Below are 22,843 nucleotides of genomic sequence, written 5' to 3' on the forward strand. Positions count from 1 at the left end.
GTGTTATTATTAAGCACTTCTATATATCAAGTTCAAAGAGGTTATTCAGTTAGTAATTAGTGCAGCTGGAATAAGAGCCCAGAAAAAAAGCACAGGCTCTGAATCCATGTTGAATTTTATGCTATTAAAATCAAAATCTAAAAAGTGAATAAAAAATAAAATCATTCTGAAAAAACAGATTCTCATTTTACTTATAGAATCAAAGATTTTCCTAATGAAATATATCAGCTATGACCTACATCAATATTTTATCTGTAAAGGTACTGAATTTCTACATGTAAAACTGCTAAAGTATTCCAAAAATTCAAATACCACAAGTTGTAGCCGGAGTAGCTGGGCATTTCATAATTTTATAATTTATCCACCATTATTCTAAAGCAGTAGTTCTTAATGGGGGGTGATTTTGCGCCCCCACCCCCCACCCTGCACCAGGTGCCCGCTGGGAATTTCTGGAGACATTTTTAGCGGTCAAGACTGAGGGGCAGGTGAGCTTGAAGCCTCTGTTGAGTGGAAGCCAGGAATGCTGCTAATCATCTTACAGTGCAACAGGACAGTACAACAAAGAAATATGTCAATGTCAATAATGCCAAAGGTGAGAAATCTTGCTCTATAAACTTTGAGATCCATATAAACAACAGTGCTCCCTTCTTCATACTGGCTGCTAGAAGTCTCAACGACAAATTTGTGGACCTTCTCTAGTAAAAATAGTAGCTACTGCAGCACACACCTTATATGCTAATCTCATTCCTAGCTCATGTATCTTCACTTTTCCACGATTACCACACTCAGGTTTGAACACACACGTCATGTTTGTTTTGAAAGCTACTTTAAATCCTTTATGGAATATGGCAAGAATAAAAGAAAAATACAGAGAAAGAAAGAAGCAAAAAGAGCAGAGAGAGACAGAGAGAGAGTGTCCAGAGAGGATGCAGAGGAGAGAACAGAGAGGGAACAGGGAGGAAATTGCTTTATATTTTCATTGTTACTTTTTAAAGGTGTGCTTTCTATGTTGCTTTTTCTTTGGAATATAACCAAGAATAATTTTTATCCACATTGTTCTTTTCCTGAATTTATCCAAATAATTCTGTCTCCTGAATAGAATCAACACTAATATAAACTTATTTTAAAGGGCTGTTCTGCCCTTTTCAGTTTCTTCAGTTTCACAAATTTAGTTACAGAGCCAGGAAAAACCTTTCACAGTTCTTCCGATTCTTTTGCTTCAATCTCAACTTATTTTTCCCTAATACATCAAAGAATGGAATGGCAATTTCTTTTAATAATTTCAAAAAAGAAATAATTATATAATCAGTGGCAAAATAAAAGATCAAGGACATCATCTGATTATTGGCATCTATACCAAAAAGAAAAAAGAAAGAAAGAGAAGAGACAAGTTCTACCTATTAACAGTCAAGTCCTTGAGAAGTGTTTGTTCATAAGGATTTGGGGTTTGTCCCTGCACACAAGTAAGACTGGGAGTACATGGGCAGGCTGCTGCCTTTGAGTGGCCATGATTCATTTTATTTAGAGGAAATATGTAAGTGCCGCACTTCCCAATGTGCTCAGATTCTGAGCATCTGAGAGCTGGGTATAATATTTCAAAAATATTATGCATTGTTTTCACTATGCATTAGGAACATGAATTAAAGTGACTAAAATCCTCAGTTAAGCTTTTTCAAGAAATCAAGATGTTTCTTGAGTGCCATCCCAGCCCTTTATTCAGAAGCCTCTGTGCATCTGCAATTCCTTCGGGTAAGCACTTAATGACCTTCAGGGATTTTTTTCCCTCTTTTAAAAAATTTTTACTCTGAGAATGACCACATAAAATTCAACCAGCAAAATGAAAGTATGACACACAGTGCACAAAGTAATCAGAGTTCCAAGTAAACTAACTGTCCAGGATGTACCTCTGTCACCGGATAAATATAAAATATACTGTCCATGTAATTTATGGTTGAAAAAACAGCAATAACAACAACAATCTTCTCCTTAAATGCTGCCTCAGATTTGCAGCAGGTATAATTTAAATATTTAAAAAAGTGTAAAGAACTTCCTTGGTGTTAAGTGTGTTAGTGACTAATATCAACTAATAACAAGTAGAGTCCACGAACAGGAAAAAGTATTAAAAAAATAGCTTAGAGAGGCTCACATACTGAAGTGGTACAGTTTAGGGCTAGAGCAGTAGCCACATATTCAAAAGGCTCCAGAGGTCAGATTGGTAATGAAGATGTAAAGTAAATGAGACAGGGAGTGTTTGGTGTGTTTTTTTTTATCTTAAATATTGAGAAGAAATCACTTTTTAAAAAATCCCCAGCCAGGCTAAAAAAGAAATGTATATATGTGCTAAATATGACTCCTGGACTATCAGTGCATAAGTTTCGTGGTCCACGGTGACTTATTTCTACACAAAACCTGATTCTAAAGTAGGAAATGGGGGAAAAAAAAGTATCTCAGAGGAACTAGCTGGGTTGATTTCTTGTGTGAAATGATCATAGCTTAACTTTCTTAGAGTGGGACACTTAGAGAGATAACTACTCTAACTCCTAGTGGGGTATGTTTATAAAGGATTCTAGCTTTGCCTGAGGATAAGACTAGAGGAAGAATGCTCAGGTTAACATTTTAAGTATATGCTACAAATATTCACAGCACTACACAGTTTTGTTGCATTATTAAAATGTGTTTTTGAGAAAATACATGGTGGTGAAAATGATAATTCAGCAATGTTTTTAAATTAACTTAAAGCATATTAACTGCAGTAATATCTACATGCATTTGAAAATGTAGCTTCATATTTTTGACACATATTTATTCAATCCTGGGACAATGATGGGTGTGCATATGAATTCATTTATTAATAATTTCATGGCCCTCAAGAGTTTGTGAACATAAATTAAGAACAAGTGGTCTAAATTTACTTTCCTCTTTGGGGTATAGAAAGCTAATAATAATAATAATAATAATAATAATTAATAATAATAGCTGCTGAATATATTAGCTAACTGTGGGGAGGGGTTTGAAGCTAAGGCCATAAGACAAGCAGGCAACCTGAATTAGTCTACTACAGGTATAACTAGATTCTTGGAAGGAGGAAAGAGAGAAAATAAAGCAGAAGAAATATTATAGAGATAGTGACTAAGAATTTCTCAAAAATAGTGAAACCACAGATCAAAAATTTTAAAATATACCTAGAAAAAAGTTCCATCAATTACAAAAACAAAATCACTCCTAGACACATCACTGTCAAACTGCTAAAAACTCAAAAAAAAAAAAAAAATCTTGAAGGAAGCCAGAGAAATAACACATTACATAAAATCTTGAACTAAGATAGGAATGTTAGCATATTTCTTAGCAGAAACTATTTAAGCTAGAAGACAATGGAGTCACATCCTCAACATTTTTAAAGGATAAAAATGTCAATCCAGAATTCTATACTAACAAAAACATATTTAAAAAGTAAAATAAATATTTTTCAGAAAAATAAGTGCTGAAATATTATACTTGCATCAGACATGAATTACAAAAAAATAGTAAAGAAAATCACTCAGGAAATGAAGAGTCCTGAAAATCATAATTATGAAGTCTCATATAAAAGAGACTTTTTTCTTATTTTTTATTCCCTTAACACACTAAGGCAAAACCAATAACAATTTCATTGAGGGTTTAATGGCACATGTAAAAAGTCAGATGTATGACAACCAAATATGTAGAATGAAAGGAGAGGACCACAAATAAACTACTATAAGGCTGTCACACTGCATATGAGGTAGTGTAATATTACTTGATGGCTGACTTTGAAATGTATTAGTAAGTGTATATGCTAGAGAAACTACTAAAATATAGATATAAAACTAAGAAGCCAATAAAAAATAAAAATATAAATCTCAAAAATATCCCATTGAAAGGAAAGCAGAAAAAGAAAACGAAGAGGCAAAAAAACAGATGTAACGAATATAAAACAACTAACAAGATGGTTGATTTAAATTCAACCATAGCAACCTCCCCCACCGATCTAGAACACTGTTATTCAAAGTGTGGTCCATGGAACCATGGTGGTCCCAGTATTACAAGACAAACAAAAGCAAGCATTTAGAAACTTTTATACCAAATTTTATAATCATTTTATATCTGTTGAGCCTACTAAAAATGAATTTGCATTTTGTATAATTTTAATCTCATTTTTAGTAGTTTTTTTATTGCATTTTGCAAAAGCATTGCTTTGTAACAGGAAATAAAATATAAGTAAACAAAATCTTCTCCTTCACCACATAATAATTTCAGAAGCATTGGTTTCACAGAGAAAGGACTTTCCTTCCAAATTACACAAAGACAGAACTCCACTTGGGTAAGAGAGCCACAAAGAAAAGGTGAAGCTACAGGTAAAATTAGAAATGTGTTAAGAGTTTTAATAATATATTAGCCGTTCTTCAATGTTTTTATTTTTGAGAAACAGAGAGAGACAGCATGAGCAGGCGAGGGTCAGAGAGAGAGGAAGACACAGAATCTGAAGCAGGCTCCAGGCTCTGAGCTAGCTGTCAGCACAGAGCCCGACATGGGGCTCGACCCCACGAACCATGAGATCATGACCTGAGGCGAAGTTGGACGTCCAACCGACTGGGGCATCCAGATGCCCCTAATAATATATTAGCCTTAACAAGATAAATTATACCCAGAGAGAACGGCTACCAATAATTTGTCTAAGCATCACATTACTAGTTTGCACCTAGAGGCTTTCATAACCCCAGTATTTGGAGAAATTGTCAGTTTTTTAATTAGCTTTTTAACAGACTTTCCAAGCAGCCAATTTTTGGACTCTTCCACTCTGTTCCATTCTTTTAGGTGGTAGCTTTGTTAATGGCTTCATCACTGTTTAGTGCAGTATCACCTTATCTATTTGGCGGACTGTAGAGTTAGAGTTAGAGACCTTGAAAACTACTACTTCTACTTATAAGCTGTTCAAACATGGGCAGGTTTATTAACTATGTTCTAAATAAAAATGGAGATCCCACCTTAGTCACAGGATTATATTTCCTCACAGGATTATTATTAGCATCAAATTAACCAATGCATGTAAAGTGCTTAACATAGGACAAAGTAGAAAGTTCTCAGTAAATGTTCACTAAGAAAAAAAATCCCAGAGTTTTGGTTCCAACATTACTTTTTATTCTGCAGCACATCAAAAACAAAATCATCTGTGATAATGCTGGAAGCCAGAAACTACTTCTAATCATAAAGCTTTTTTTTTTTTTTTTGTTTTAAGCTGCATATGGATCTAGTTCAACTGGAGTTTCCTGAATGAATGTGGGCCTTTTCCAAGCACATCCAGCATAGCTCAGTCTCTGGCACTCGAAACAAAGCTAATGCTCTGAAAAGCCGCACATGATAGAAATTAAGCTACCTGTACTGAAAGTGGATATGAAAGTATTTTAAAAGGGAAAGAGAATGACTTAGAAGAAAAGGAATTTAGGCACAGTCTCCTTTGTATAATCTAAACTTAGCTTGTTGATTCTTTTCAGAATATTCCCAGAGTTAAATATAATACTAGTTTGCCCATTAACAGAACAGGTTTCATATGCACTGTGCATGGTTAATGTAGTACATGATTCTTCCACGGATGCCTCAAATATTTCACCCTGAAAGTTGGGAACCAAAAGTCCTCAGCCAATACTAAGCAGTTTAGTAAGCAGCTGCTGCTATGCTATGCTGCTGCTTGGGCCACAGGGCATTTTTGAATAATTGAGTTTAAGCTTAAATAATGATCAGATGCCCGCAGAAACCTCCTGAGAGACATCAGAATTAACAAAGAAACAGAGGTTTTCATCATTGTACTGATGCTGCACCATTTTAGGCACATCATATAAAAGTTAATCCATGAAACAAATTAAGTATCTTTTTAACTTTTACATTACTTCAGGTAAAATAGATCATTTAAATGAATCATCCATTGTAGATCAGCTCTTTCTGCAGACAGTATCTTGATTTGGTAACTTAGAAATTATCTAATATTTTTTAAAATCATTAAGATCTCAGCTTTATTTAATTTCTGAGAAATTCTAGATTTTCAATATAGCTTATTCTGTTTTAAGCTCCATACAATATGTATAATGGCATTTGCAAGCCAAATTTCTTTTAGGAAATAGAAAAATTACCTTTTTCCACTTAAGAAGTATTTGAGAAGTTCAGTATTTTTCTATCCTCAAGCCTCTACTGTCAGGGCTAGAGTTGAAGATTCCAATACAGTTTTCTTTCTGGCAATAGTGAAAGTGGGGGTGGGAGTAGAATTCAGAGAGAGAAAAGCTTAGTTTGTTGGTAGATTCAGGGGGAGAGATAGTAAGGTCAAATTTATTACTCAGAGAAAGCACAAAGTAAGTACCTCTGATCAGCATCTAAGAAAGAAGTGGGGGATGGACTGTGGCAACAAATAACTGCTAGACACTGTGTAAACATTTTAGAAACATTACCTCATTTATTCCCCATGATAGCCTAATAAATGTACTATTAGTCACTTTTACAAAAGAAGAAACTGAGCTTCAGAGAGGTTAAGTAACTTGAGCAGCTACACAGTTGATAAGGCACATAACTGGAACTTCAATCAAAGTCAACCCTAGAGAGTAGATATTGTTATGGATGGAACTGTGTTCTCCCCAAATTCAAATGATGAAGACCTAACCCCAATGTGACCATGTGTAGATAGGGACTTTAAAGAGGTAATATGCTTGGTGTCCTTGTAAGCAGAGGAAGAGACACCAGTTATGTGCACACACAGAGAAAAAGCCATGTAAGGACACAGTGAACAAGTGGCCATTTGCAAACCAAAGAGATAGGCCTCAGGAGAAACCAATCCTGCCTACAACTTGATCCTGAACTTCCAATCTCTAGCACTATTAGAAAGTATGTATTTTTTAAAACAAGATAGAGTTGGCAAAATCTTCATTGCTGTTGGGGATAGAATAAAGATATATTTTTCTATCCTGGGCATTAGCATCTTAAGAAGAAAGAGGGAGTGATTATTTTAAAAGTTAATCAAGGGGCAACTGGGTGGCTCAATCCATTGAGCATGTGACTTCAGCTCAGGTCATGATCTCACAACTCACAAATTCCAGCCCTGCGTCAGGTTCTGTGCTGACAGCTCAGAGCTTGTAGCCTGCTTCAGATTCTATGTTTCACTCTCTGCCTCTCCCCAACTTGTGCTCGCTCATGCGCCCTCTCTTTCCCTCTCAAAAATAAACATTAAAAGTTTTTTAATAAAAAAATGAGAAATAAAAAGTTAATCAAGTTTTATAGGTTGGTGTTTTTGTTTTATCTGTTTTGTGTTTCTTTTCTTTCCTCTCTGGATTTCCTTGCAGTATAAGGTAGTTATATGGTGTTCCATATATGGGATGACTGTGAAGCTTGGAAAGCAATTAACAACTTCATGGGGGTACTTGAGCTATTATTTAGGAATACCTTATATTTATATAGCTGCTGGTAAACAACAATTTCTGTTGTTTAAGCTACCCAGTCTGTGGAATCTTTATATGGCAGCCTGAGCAGACAAATACAGCTAAGAATTTGAAAAATATTTCTATATTTGTTCTATATATCTCTTCTTAATGATATATGATGAGAGACAGTGTTAATGAGCACAGTGCTATGGGTATCTATATCTTCACATATCTGACACATAATAGATCCTTAATAATTTGTGTCAAGGTAATCAATGAATGAGTGAAAACAAGTTAATTCTATATTGATATATTTCTTGTGATATATATCTATAGTGATATATTACCTGACAGGGTTTGACTGTGGCTAAAGTATCTAAAATGTGAAAATAGTTTCCCCATTCAAGTCCTGCATTACATCACTGGTTGTGTGAAGAACACATTTCTTTAGTTAGCACCACACCTAGATCTATAGCTTTCATTTGCTAGCATGAGGTTCCTCCTTTCTCTGGCTTGACAACCAGCAATATCTGGGGTGCTCCTAGAGCCTCCAGCCTCTGCTGTCATGGTTTACCCCTGCTCCTCATAGAAACTTCCATGTCTTAACTACCCAAAGGAGACAAGATATCCCTGTAAGTCTTAGTCTATCAGATCCCCAATGTCAAATTAATGGGAGCCTGCTTTTTGATCTCTCCAGAAATACTGATTTTTTTTTAAAGGCTGTTTTAGTGATGCCTGGGTGGCTCAGTTGGTTAAGCATCTTACTTCAGCTCGGTCATAATCTCATGGTTCGTGAGTTCAAGCCCCACTTCAAGTTCTGCACTGACACTTCAGAGCCTGTTTGGGATCCTCTTCTTCTCCCTCTCTCTGCCCCTTCCCCACTTGCACCTTCTCACTCATTCAAAATAAATAAATAAACTTAAAAAAAAATCTATTTTAAATTTAGATAAAGTATTACCACATATTAATGCTGTATTTGAGCTCCAAGGGAGATGATACAGCATGTTTCATTAATTACCTCTACGTCAGAGGTAAAGAAATGGAAGCCCAGAAAAATTAAATTATTTGCCCATTTGTAGTCACACAGGATCTTGTCATTCAAAGTGTGGTCCATGGATCAGCAACAATGACATCATGTGGTTAAAAGCTGCATAATTTCAGGCCCCATCCAGTTCTGCTGAATCAGAGACAATGTGGAGATTTGAATCCAAATTTTCTAATTTCTAAATTAGTTTCCCTGTCTCATTACAAAGGTTTCTAAAAAATCCCCACACTCCACTTACTAGTCTCCCTAAAGTGCCATGATTCTAATAGAACATTAGCTGGGTAGAATGTCAGATGATAACTGAAGGTTTCAGGACTTTGAAGAAGCTTTAAAATCATGTCTTTGAGGCAGCAGCTTATTTTTTCCAAAACAAAACCTAATTATGTCCAACCATAAGAATGGAGTAGGTCCATTCTCTACACACAGGTGCCACTGATAATCTACATCACCACATTTGATCCTATAATAATGCTATGAGAAAGGCCCAAATGCCCCATTTTAAAGATGGAGAAACTGAGGCTAAAGTAAGTCAAATAATTATAAAAGAGAGTTTGCATTGCTGATTTCTCTGAATCTAGGGCTGGGTGGAAAGACATAGCCCCTAAAACCATAAAACCACTCAAGGAAGGTTCTGCAATTATTTAGGTAGCAATACTTCAGAATCCCTTGAAAGCCCTCTGTAACTCTGGGTGACTTCTGTAGGATAATGTTGAAAGTCATATTTTTGGGCCAAAGACCTATGGTATTCTTTATCATATTCTGCCTTGGTTGGCTCTGCAGCCTTTAACAATGGCCTTCTCCCTTCTCCCATGTGAAACAATATGCCAGTTCTTTGAATGTATATATTCATTTCATGTTAGATGTTCTGCTGAAATCTTGAGACTTCAGAAATGGAGCTGGGATGGATTTATGATGACAATGTGTGGGTGAGCCCACATACTTTCCCTCTTTTGTTCAACACTAAGAGGAACACATAAATGACAGCCCATTCCCTTGGGACCACTTGTAGGTTATAATGCCCACACCTTAGCTTTTTTAGTCATGGTGAGATGAAAAAGAAATAGAGAAGCCATAGGGAGGACCTTCAGATTCCAAGTAAAACCATGGATATGATGAATGAATACTGTGACCAATATTCCATATGGAAAGAAGGCGTGAACTATTAATGCAGCAGCTGGAAGAGACAAGGGGCATGCCATGTACATTAATGCTCTACCACAACCCCCCTTCCAGTATGATCAACTGCTTTCTGACAGCCCTACTGACCTTACATGTACAATTTCTAGTCACTCTTCATCTTCACAAAAATATCTCTTTGCTATTTATGTGCCAGTGATAAGAATAAGTACAGGAACATATCTGTTGTGGCAAAGTGTTACATCTTAGGATTCTAAGGATGATTACTTAAAGCACTGGTGGACTCAAGGATTTGCTAATAATATATGGATTACTGTGGGTTATGTGGTCAATCAAAAAATCTCAAGAGTCTTTATTGCTTTTCATAGTAATCTGCTGGTCAGTTTTACCAAGACTGAACTAGACATATAGCCAAGTAATACCATCTCAGTATTTTCCTACTACTTTGTTTAATCTGATGAACATACTATGGAAAGCATATTTCATAATATGCTAATCCTTATAACCATTGGACAGTGCATGTTAGAGCCCTGTTCATTCCAAAAGAGCTTAATAAAATTAATTCTAAGTCCACAGGTATGTAAAATGAGATTCTACCTAACTCATCCCACAGTGGTTTCGTCCAGGGGCAGAGGCTCTTCAGTGTTTTAGTTCAAATTACAATGCTGTGTATAGATGCATAATTTTTTACCCGAAGTTAATGATGTCTGAGAGCATGGATGATACCTTACAGGAAATACAACAAAAAATAAAATGCTTTTAGCAAAAGAAATAATTGTGCTTTATTATGACTAGGATTATTCTCATTGGGAAATGAGTGTTGATAATCATGAGATTGAAATCATGGTAAATTATGTGTGGACAGTACTGTGGTCAAGAGTTTCAGAATCAGGAGATCGCTACTTCACCACCTACTAATCATGTGACTTGAACAAGTTACTCCCTTCTCTGAGCCCCAGTTTCCTTTTCTGTAGAGTAGGAAGCCCAAGTTACACCTTTAGTAACAAGACTTCTGGGAATGCTGTGAGAATTAAGACATGAGGTAGGGTATCATTGGAATCTGCATGTAGAGACTGTGAATCAGTACAGTTCTATGAAAACCAATAAATAGGTAGGTATGTTTTAAAAGGTTTTCTATGGCCCTGCTGAGCCCAGAGCATCTCACCTGATAGATAATCACCTCATTAAGTCAGTCTTTTGGACACTATTAGGGTTAAAGTTAAGGGTTATAATTTTACTTAGATGATTAGAGTACATCCCTAAATAACTTAGCTGAAATTTTTGTTCATTCATCCCATTTAATGTTGTGATATTAACTGTATCAGAAACAAAAGTTTAATAGTAAACACAGCTCTGGAATTCAGACTCCAAAGTTTGTGTTCCTTGTGCTGTATGCACACAACACACAACTGGTGATGAACAAAAAGAGAAATCATCATGTCTTGCTTCATGCACTAACCTAATGGGATCAATAAATCAGTTATCCTGACTCTCACAGCTCATCATACATCATATACATCAGAAGGGACGAGCTAGAGACAACTGAGGACACAATACAATACTGTCCACTAAAGAAACAGCTAAAATGCACACGAAAAACCACTAGGAAATATAATGCAAATGTCAGGGCATTTTCAATAAGCTTGAAAATGGCAGGTGTTAGAGTATTGTATCTAATTCGCAACTGCAAAATTTATATAGGGAACTAGGTCCAAATAATGTTCCCAGGGACTGGAAAGCCCAAAGCACATTTCACTGCTAAGATCTGGAGCTACTCAGATGTCTCAGAGCCACAGCTTGGAAAACTGTGCCCCTACCCTCAAGATCCTCTAGACCTTCAAGGTCAGATCTTAAGAGAGATTTCAGGATCTCAGGGTATGCCTGTAAATTTAACCAACCTCCACCATCACACTTAAATCTAGGAGTCAAAAAGGAGGCCATGAACTCTGTGTGTTCTGGATAGAACCCTATCCCAAGATGGTCACATCTTCACAGGCAGGAGTGAAGATGAGGACCCAGAAACTCTGAGCAGTCTTGACAAGTCTCCCTTCATGCCCCCTGTTATCCCTTATTAATTCAGTCACTACAAGAAGCCAGGATTCCCAGGTCATCCCTCACCCATCAATGCTGATCTCCAAAATGTAACACTTTCCAGTAACCACCAGTTCTGTCCCCAAGCCCCACCAGATTCCATACTGTCTTCCTTCCTTGCTTTCTTTTCTGCAGAACATTCATCATTACACACATATATTTGAACTAATGCATATTTGCTTATCTGTCTCCCCCACCAGAATATAAGCTCCATGAGGACATATTTTCTTCTGTTTTGCTCATTGCTGTACTTATAGTTTCCTGGCACAATATAAGCTCTCAATATACATTTATTGTATAAACAAGTGAATAAATAAGTAAGCAAATGAATTCTGCCCTAAACTGTGGTAGTTGCCAGAAGCTGTGAGTATATTAAATCTAAAGGCCAATCAGCTTTAGGTGTTTGGCTTCTTTCTTCTTTACTTGCCTTTAATGGAATGGTGAGCTGATTCTGAATAGTGCATTCACTTGCTTGCTCTCAAAATGAAGATTTGATGCTTCTAAGAATGCTGAGACAGGAAAGCTGTCTTGTACAAATCCTTCCTTAGAAAAGTGACTTTGGATTTAGTTCAATTAAGAGACAAGATATTTTGCCTTCAGTCCGCATCATATCATGGACTCTCAGGTCTTTCTCATAAAGCTGATGAACAGAAATAAAGGAAGCTTAACACAGAGTGTAAGTGATAAGCATAATAAGGGATATGACAGAATTGAAAAGAAAATAAAAATTTTAAAAGAATATGAGGCTAGAGTTACTCCTTACCTAGTACATAGGAGACTCTCAAAACTTGTTTTTTTAAATAGATAAATGAATGGATGTTGAGATGTCTGAAGGAGGAGCAACAGATTAATAAAAAAAAGTCATCTCTTTAGTAACAGAGAATTTCACTACTTATAGGCCTTGATTTTATTTCTTTGAATGGTCACACTTCAAAATGGTATAGGATCATTTAGATATCTACATGTGCCCATTGTGAATATTAGAGACCATATAAATCATATTATTTAGAATATGGGAGCAAAACAAATTAACCAAAGGATTCTGGGTGCATGTCATTCTCAAATGTATTAGTCTTTTAACAGTCTTCATTAAAAATATGATTCAATGTATGCTTTGTTGGTAAGACACTGCTTAGTCTTTCAAGTCCTTAATTTTACTTATTATTCCATATCTTAAAAGAAAACATTGTAATGATGCTGCTTGCCTATGAGTCAGGAACTATGGGTTCTACCCAGGAGTTTGGAAAGATAAGTCCTAGAGACTCTGCCATGAACTGTTTGCTATGGCTCAAGCATTCAGTCAACTAATTTATTTTAGTTTTGGATTTTGAAATAAAAATGATATATTATATGAACATTTACAAATTATGCTTTACTAAACTTTCTGTCAAAATGCTTAACAAAGAAAAATCCAATGAGCTGTATCATTACTCCGTACTGGATATTAGTTGTTATAGAGATGAGTATCTGGATCAGGAACTATCCGAGGTAGAAATGTGACAAATACAAATATTAATTCACTTTTTTTCACATCAAAATGAAAAGCTGAGATGGGCCAGGATTTAGCTGCATTTTAAGCTGCACAACATAGATGCCAAGCAGTGGTTCCTTTTTTTCTAAGTACCATTTCCTTTGTCAATTCTAAATGTTCATCTGACCTCAGATCTTATGGTTTTGTGACAATAGAAGTGGCAACCAGTATATGACTGTATATTTGAGTTTATTCAAGTATGCTTTAATTTATCAGAGTTTTTGTTTCACAGAACCATAAATTTCTTGAATTAGAAGCTTAATGTTCATCAAACCCATTTACCTTTAGCACAGCAGAATCTAAGTTTCAATTTATTTAGAGAAAATCATTATAGATCCAATAAAATTAAAGAACAAAAAATTCCAGAAATGGTATGTTTTCTTCTTCTCTGCCATTGACATTACTTTGGTTGATAGTGTTGCTCATATAGTTTTGTTTTTTTTTTATAGGTGTTGTGGTTCCAAGAATGTAAAAAACACATGTGGTTTTTTTTGATGTGTTTCAAAAATCTTTGATGATGGCATTTTTAAGGTACCTCGTGTTGACAACAGAAGAATTTTTAATAACTTTGTTCTATACATGTGCACTCTGAATAAGAAAATGAAATTGGAATTTCAAAATGCATCCTGTTGTGCTTAGCCATAATGTCAAAGCCATAGAAAGAATTTAATCACAAATGAGATGCTACAGCTAAGTGAATTTAGGAGGAACTTAAGGTTTTCATTTCTAATTGCCCTCTTTCCTGCCATGAACATCAGATACTTAAAGACTGTATACAATTTTACATTTTGTAGTAAACGTAAAGTAATGTATAGATATTTATCTCTCTGGGGAGTGTCATCCACTTCCCTCCAACTATTATTGAGTATGTACAATTAGCATACTCTATGCAATACTGGAAACTTCCTTTGTTATTTAGAAGGCATTTCCTAGCTTGCATAATATTTTGTACTATATTTTCCACATCTGGGGCAACATGATCTTTTTTTGGAATCCATAACATGAACCACAATTCTGAAACAATTTCATTAGGCCAGCTTATCAGTGTTACATTTTCCAGGAGCCGTGGGGTATTCCTGCTAGTATCATTTGCATCCAGTTTAAACTAATGAAAATCTGAATGGGAAAGGAGAGATGGGGAAAAGAGAAATTCCAAATCATAGTGGATCCTCTTATTATGCTGGAGGGAAAAGGGCTGTGATGCATCTTTGATAGCAGCAGTGGAGGAAATGAAGCACTGATTGTAAGCCACGTTTGAGCTGAACATTAATACAAGGGAAATCAACATTATCCTGATTACTGCATGTGAGAAACAGATGTCACCCCCACCTCCATCTGCAGATGTAAGTGCTTGCTTAGGATAACTGGGTGGGAAAAGCACATAATGTGTGTACTTATGATAAAAGGATCATACAAATTTTGGCATAAACATTAGGTGGTGGTGGTGGTGTTTCTTTAGGGGAAAAAAATTCCCTGCTAATCAGCAATAGCTTGATACAATTGTTAATAATATGGTGTGTTATCACTGCCTAAACAATTAATGTCTGGATGTGTCCCGCCACCTCACACTCACACCCTCCCCTCCTACACACAAACTCATACAAATATATTCATTCCTAATTGTTTTTGAAAATTTATTTATTTTATGACTACCTGAAGAGCTTCCACATCACTCTTCTTTCTTTTCTGTTCTGGAAGCCCCCTCCATTGTGTTCCTACAGCACATTTATCCAAATCGGCCCAATGAACAGGCTATGAGCAAGTGAGGAAAGTGGTCTTGTCTCATCAGTGTTTGCATTCCTGCACCTTACCTAATTATTGGCACAAAGTCATTTTTCCTACCCTTCACTCTTCATATGATAGCATATGGTATGCCTTCTAAAATACTATGTTTCAAAGAAGACCAGTCTAAATAGCAGGAGAAAAGTCTTACATTGAATTTTGAATTTTAATTATCTGTCTATAGATTTAGTCACAGAATAAATCATTTCCTGATATTATAACACAATAGAGAAAAGTCAGAGAGGCCCTTTAAAAGACTTGCCACTAGTTTTTTTTTTTTTTTCACTATTACTGGGGAAGAACCAATGTAATGTAATAAATGGGTAAAATAATATAAAGATACAAATGTAGTATAAAATTGATAATTTCTTTTTGAATGTTTGTACATATATATGTGTGTGTGTGTATATATATATATATATAAATTTCATATATATCAGGGGGAAGAACTTACATTTTAAATCTGACAGAATGAAGGAGAATTTGAGACATTTCATCCTAACCTGCCCACTATACAGCAAGTATAGTTAGTACATAAATGAAATGTCTGTTGAAAACCTCAGGGCAATTGAAATGAGCCTTAAATTACCTCCCCACAACCACCTAATCCTTCTCTCCATCTCCCCCTCTCCAAATCACAAAAATGACATCTCTAACCTCCACAGTGTGTCAGATTTAGGAGTAATCAAATAGAATATGGGCAGAGTAAAAGTTTGTAATAAAAATCCAACTTCGTGTTCACAGATTGACTGAGATGCTGCTGGAGAAGGTGCCTTCATGAAACCTCACAGAGCCTCATTTCTGGCACATGTTTGACCAGTTAGGCGGGCCCAGATTCTGCCCACGCTCAGCAATTCCTTATTCCTCCTAGGAAATTGTTCTGCCTCTTCCACAGCTCCTCCTCCTCCAATCAAGGGGTCTGACACTGCCCATTGACCGCGTTTATTTTTCTGCCTTTGGCACCAAGAGCTTGTCTGTTGTAGGATAAAAGTGGAATTCTCTGCTGTCTGCAGGGCTTTCCCCAGGGAACAGAGCATGAAACCCAAACTTATATATAAAATCATATCCTGTTTGCAAACATCATATTCCCTTTGCTTCTCACTAATCTGGTCCTGTAAACCCCAGCACAGCTTGAGAGCCCATTCCTCATCTAAACAAATGCCATAAGCTCCTTTATACTTTTACAACCATGTCAAAAAATAATATTGCCTGCCAATAGTGATGTGATTGGAGTTGCCTCCTCTGAGCCATAAAAGAAGTGCAGAGTCTGTTATCAATTTCTCTAAGTGTATCATGGGAATTATGGGTCGATTCAGTTCCAAGTTATAAATGACAACTCAAAAGCCGCAGAAGTGTTTGAAGTTGGGAGCTGATGACGACATTATCATAAAAGCCTGCTCGTCCTTGCTTTTGTGGTTTTTTTGTGGCCTATCAAGTGAAGAGGGAAAAATAAAGCTGAGAAATGATTTCAAGATTTCTTCACACAGCAGCAGGTCAGATGGCTAGAAAAATGATCACTATTTTTAGTGATATACCCTTAGGAGTGAGAACTAAAGTGGTCCTGCACTGAGTTTTATTTTCTGAGTCCCTTAATTATTTATGTCATTATATGATGACCAAGTCCTGGGATTTGGTAAAATGCTCTCTGCAACTGATGCATTTTCTTATAGTGCAATCACATACTAATGAGAAATGAGTCATGCCATAGCAACTAACAAAATGAGAACCAAACACAAAGGAATTAGAAACCCTTGAGATTGTTGCTCAAAGTGTAATTCTGGAAAATGTATTTTAAAGCACCTTAAGTACCATCTGCCCTTTGAGCAACCTGCCAACACCATCAAATTTTCATAGGCAAAGAGTACACTTATCATGATGAGCAATGGGTAATGTACTGAATTGCTGAATCGCTATATTGTACACCTAAATCTAACTCTGTATCCTAACTATACTAGAATTTTAAAAACTTAAAAAAATTATCATATACAATTTTAGAGGCAAATTTAATAAGAAGTAGGGATTTTCTGATTTAATAATGTCCCAGGTAGTCTCTTCAAAAGCCAGTCAATCCATGAGCCTTCAGTAGGTATATATAAAGCCATCTAGTAGCAGATATATATTCTAGGAACTAGAGTTTCCTTTAAAACAATGGAGAGCACCAAGTATTTTGGGGTTTAAATTAATGGGTCCATCTTAGAAAATCTGAACTAGAAGAGTACCTTAAGACAGGGCAATTTCAGCAATTTCCAAGTTCTCTGGGAAGACAGCTTATGAAGTTAGACCACTCAGTTCATACTGGGTATCTTTGTATACTCCAAATGTCTAGGACTGTCTCAAAGGTAAAAATTTAGACTGGTAGAAATACAAAGTATTTAGAATTTCTCTTAGGACTTGTAACAAAACCCAAAATATGAGGGGGGTAAGAAAGTTTTTGAGTCCCTCAGAACACAATTGGGTTTCTGGTAAAAAAAAAGAAAAAAAAAGCCAAATCTAACTAATACTTTAGAGCATCAACATGGACAAGCTTGTGCATGTACACACATGCATAACAAACATGTTCACACTTACTTAGACCTACATAAACACCGCCCGAAGACCAATAAGCCAATCTAATAAAGAGAAGTGCCTCTCTCCAGCCCTCTTCAATACTGATGAAGTCAAACTAATCCAGTCTTCCTCTTCCTGCCTCTGCTTGCCAAACTACATTTACCTACCACCATTGGTGTCACCAAGGATTAAGACAGTGTTCAGAAACATTATGAGGGACTTATTTATACACTCACTGTGCTTTGTGTTGGACATACAGGGACAAAAGCAGCACTCTTTATTCCTTGGGCACTTCTAAGAGTTTATTAGAGCAGTTCTAGCTAAAGAATAAGAAGCTACCTTGGTATGAGTTTAAGCAGTTGAAGAGAGGTACTTTGTGTTCAAGGGATAATAGAGTTTAGGCACAACCAAAGCCAGACTTGCGAGGTGGATCCTAAGAAGCTGTCCTCATTTCAGCTCTGGGTCATGGATTAAATGTAAAAGAGTGGGAGTTTGATGACCTCACTCTTTTAACAGCTTTGATTTCCTCCCTATCATTGTATTTTCTAAGTAGCCATTAGCTTTGTTTCATTCTTTGCCTCATTTGCAGGTAATCAGCCATTCTCTTAAAATGGGCACTTGGGATGTTAAAAAATAAGTACAAAGGCAATGCCATCCGGTGTCCATGAAATCTATTTTAAAAGTTAGTTTATTTTCTGAATTTTGCAAGTTCCTGGCTTCACAGTGGGTTTGCTAAAAGTAAGGAGGGATTAATCTAGAATGGCGACTGTCCTGAGCTCAAGGTCAGAAAGGGAAGCTCACTGCTGAGCTGCCACAAAAGGAACCACATTACATCAGCCACACTGCTGCAATGCTAGGCTCCAGGGACTGGCCTACTGAAGACGAACTGCATGGAAAAAACAAATAAGCTCTTTTAGAACTCCTGCACATGAACATGCACATCAGCCTCATACTTTTAGACTTGTACCCTTTACTGTGTGACTTCAGGAAAATGTCATTTCTCTGAACCTTCAGTTTCTAATCTGCAAAATGGTATTAATAACTATTTTACAAAACCGGTATAAACCTCAGTTGTATGTTAGCACACTATAAATTCCAAGCAAATATTGGTTCCTGTAGCAGCCATTTTGTGTTTCTAAAAAGAGCAGAATCATAGGTGAAGAAACAGAAAGATTATCCTTGCTGAATCTAGAATCACTAAAATGAAAGAATAAAACTGAAAATATGTTAGATTTCCCTGTAGAAAATTTAGTGATAGCAAAATATTGCCTAAAATATGACATACACAGTTCCTTCCCTTCAATATCCAAGAAAGCTAACTGACGACTTAAATTCCTTAGTGTTTGAAACCTGATCTAGAAATATGCTGTCCTAATATGACTTAGTACTTAGTTCTACAGGATGACAATTTGTTACTGGTAAGGGTTAACTGTAAACAGATAGCAGGCTAAACGATATGTTCTAACCATCAACAAAAACACAGCCAGTTTTCTTCATATAGTCAAACAAATTTATCCTTGAAATGTGGTATAAGTATCCTGGGTCAAAAAAGGAGTTGTTAATTATTGAAGACAAAAATGGCCAGGGTTCACAAATAAAATGTGCTACAAGGCAAAGCACTTTGTGAAGTTGATGACATTTTTACCAGGAATATAATGTATTTGCATTTTCTAAGTAGCCATTAGCTTTAGTACTCAGCATGACTTTCTTGAAAACTGAATTCTGCTGTGAAACAGTTAAACCCTTGTGTCACCTTTTTTCCAGCCACATAAAGCCTAGCAAAATCGGCTTTGTGGACATGTCATCTGTGCAGTCACACAGACATATGGAGTTAGAGGAGCCCCACACTTGGATTAATTCACTGTTGTCACCATCTTGAAATTCTTAATAAGTTCTGAGCACAGCCAGTCCTGAAGTATAGAATCACTTTTATGCAGAAATGGCCTTAACCATAACTAAAAAGATAAATCAAAGGAGGTATTTTTGGCAGTTTATGTCATTTAAAAGCAGTAAGCAAACTCATACTTACCCCAAGTCCGCCACAAGGTAATGAAGAAAAAAACTTTTGAGAGGCATCACCTACACATTAAGAAGACATGAAAAAATATATAAATTGGGAATATAATTATAATTTTAAAAATTTTTTGGTTTTTATTAACATATGTCACACAGTATTTGTCAACTAATTCAGAAGAAAATTAAATTTTAGACAAGAGCTCAAAGCAAATGAATTATTATTCCATGTAGATTCTTTTTTTTTTTTTTTTANCACCCAGGCGCCCCTATTCCATGTAGATTCTACTGCCCTATGTGAGCAAACACATACCTATGAAATTTGAGTCTCCAGATTTTTTTAGCTACCCTACACATCAATTAATATATCACAATATCTTTTTTATTTATAATTTACTTAAAATAACTCAGCTATCCTGAGTGTATCCCTCTAAAGTGATGTTTTAAGCCACATTTTCTGAAATACACTATAATTTTTTAAATGTTTAAATATTAAAACTAATCTATTCAAATACACAGACTTATTCTTAATTTTCACTTCAGATATAATGAAGACAAAGTATACTTGTCTTAAGTGTAAGCCTCATCAAAATCCACATTTAAAAAAATAATAACACTATAAAAAGGATAACCTTGGGGTGCCTGGGTGGCTCAGTCGGTTAGGCATCTGACTACAGCTCAGGTCATGATCTCACAGTATGTGAGTTCGAGCCCTGCATTAGGCTCTGTGCAGACAGCTCAGAGCCTGGAGCCTGCTTTGGATTCTGTGTCTCCCTCTCTCTCTCTGTGCCTCCCCTGCTCATGCTCTGTCAGTCTTTTTCTCACAAAAATAAATAAACACTGAAAAAAAATAAAAAGGATAACATTTTTGGGAAATCTATATAATATAAAAAATATATATCTTCTTTAAAATATATACCAAAATCTTACCTGTGATTATCTCTTAATATTTCATGGAATTTTTAATCATTTTGTTTACCTGCATTTTTATTTTCTACATTATCTAGTACATTAATAGAGAAAACAAAAGTATTTACTCCTAAATATCTCTGCAAAGTAATTAAAGGAAAAAGCAATCGTCATATCTGTATCATAGTCCAATGACTCTAAAGTGACTCAGGTCAAAGATACAGTGATCACATGAGAAATTAAAATATATAATATTGTCTGTACTTTTCATTCCACAGTCAGTAAAAAGGAATAGTATTGCAATGTACCAAATGTACTAAAGAAGATTTAAAGTGATTTTTAAAAATTACTAAACTCCAAGAGAATAAATAAATGATAAGCTGCTTAAAGAGAAATTTTATTTAATAATGTTTAAAATAATATAAAACAACCAAATAATCAATTTTTTAAATTTAGTAGTGTGTAAAAATTTTTTAATTCACTGGATTAACAGGATTTATTTTTAAATAATATTATATTGCCTTACTCATGGACTCAGATTTGGCTAGCCACAAGCTAATGAAAACTGGTAGTAAGAACGTCAGGAATATTAATGCAAAGGAAAACCTTGCACTAAAAATGATCGGAGAAAATGTTTTTAAAGTGTCACCTTACATAGTCTAGAGTACTTAAATAGACAAATGGTGCCCATTTTCAAATCTAATCATTTTATAAGCTATAGATGTCTTTCAAGATACAAAAACTGATAAGTCTGGTTATAATGAACTTTATTTAAATCCTTCCTCCTAACTCCAGAACATAACTATCAAAAACAGTAATATTACTTTAACTCAGAAAATCATACAACTGAATGAATTTCAATTTAATGTGCATGCACATTGACAGACAGCCCCCACCCTCCAATCTGTGTGGAGAGGGACTGGGGGAGAAAGAAGGATATATGTAGTCAAAGAAAGGTATAAAGAAAGGGAAGGTATCTTGGTGATTATAAATTTCTACATACTTCTAAATGGCAGCTTCAATCTGGTCTTGTAGATAGAAGTAAATAGCCACAAAAATTCTTTCATAAAGAATAATAAAGAAGGATAAAAAGTTAAACTTTTTAAAGAAAGAGATTATTTACTTAGAAGCTGAATTAAGGAAAACAAGTTAAGTTTCTGGATTCATAAGAGAAAGTAAGGTAGTTCAGAATGTCATCAAAGTTGAATTTAGTGCTTGACATTAGATCTAACAATTCAACACCCCTGTTTATCTTTATTCATGTAGCCTGCACACAATTGAAATTGCTGCAGTGATCTCTGAGAAGTGCCTATAGAATTCCTTGTGTGTATCTAAAGCTAACTCTAAAATCATCAATTGTATGAATATTATCTTACATTAAATAATAAAAACTAGTAAGTTATATGGCCAATTTATTTGAATTAAAACCATAAAAACTACCAAGATATGAAAGCAGCCCAAGTGTCCATTGATAAATGAATGGATAGAAAAGACATGGTATACAGAGAGGATGGAATGTTATTTAGCCATAAAAAGAACCAAATCTTGCCATTTACAACAAGAATGGACTAGAGAGTGTCATGCTAAGTGAAATAAGTCAGTGAGAGAAAGACAAATACCATATGATTTCACTCATACGTGGAATTTAAGAAACATAACAAACGAGCAGAGAGAGAGAGAGAGAGAGAGAGAGAAACAAACCAAGAAACAGACCTTTAATTATAGAGAACAAACTTATGATTACCAGAGGGGAGGAGGGTAAGGAGATGGGTTAAATAGATGATGAGGATTAAGTTGTGATGAACATCGGGTATTATAAGGAACTACTGAATCAATGTATCATACACCTGAATCAAATGTAACACTATGTTAATGAACTAGAATTCAAATAAAAACTTAAAAAAAAAAGAATGGGGATAGGTGCATTCCAGTAAAACTTCACTGATGGACAATGACAAAAAACAAAAACAAAAACAAAACCATACCTATAAAAACTAAGCTATTGATACTTGGTGTTTTCATGGCATACATATATAGGAAAGTCTTTTGTCCAGGATTTAAATTTTATACTGGCATTCACTTATAAATCATCAAGTTTTTAAATGATATGTATGTTGACTATTTTGAGAAAATCAGTTTTGCTTAAAAGTGTAAAATTTCATTACAAAAACAGTGGTATTGCCATGTTTCATAAGTAAACCAGTTTGGAGATGCTGAAGTTTATTTCTTCATTTCTTCTACAGATATGTCATTTCTGTTAAAATGAAGAATAATCAGGGCACCTGGGTGGTTCCATTGGTTAACTGTGACTTCAACTCAGGTCATGATCTTGCAGTTTGTGAGTTCAAGCCCCACGTCAGGTTCTGTACT

General features: G+C 35.4%; 1 protein-coding gene across 1 annotated transcript in view; it reads right to left on the minus strand.

Annotated features, from left to right (window-relative positions):
• Nucleotides 1-22,843, minus strand: part of HDAC9 (histone deacetylase 9) — a 908,040-nt gene that overhangs the window by 226,270 nt on the left and 658,927 nt on the right. The window contains exon 18 of the mRNA XM_077757662.1: nucleotides 19,581-19,630. Coding sequence (XP_077613788.1) covers nucleotides 19,581-19,630 — 50 coding nt within the window. The remainder of the gene's footprint in view (nucleotides 1-19,580; nucleotides 19,631-22,843) is intronic.

The sequence above is a fragment of the Crocuta crocuta genome, unplaced genomic scaffold (assembly GCF_008692635.1).
Source record: "Crocuta crocuta isolate KB4526 unplaced genomic scaffold, BGI_CrCroc_1.0 scaffold62, whole genome shotgun sequence".
Classification (NCBI taxonomy): Eukaryota; Metazoa; Chordata; class Mammalia; order Carnivora; family Hyaenidae; genus Crocuta; species Crocuta crocuta.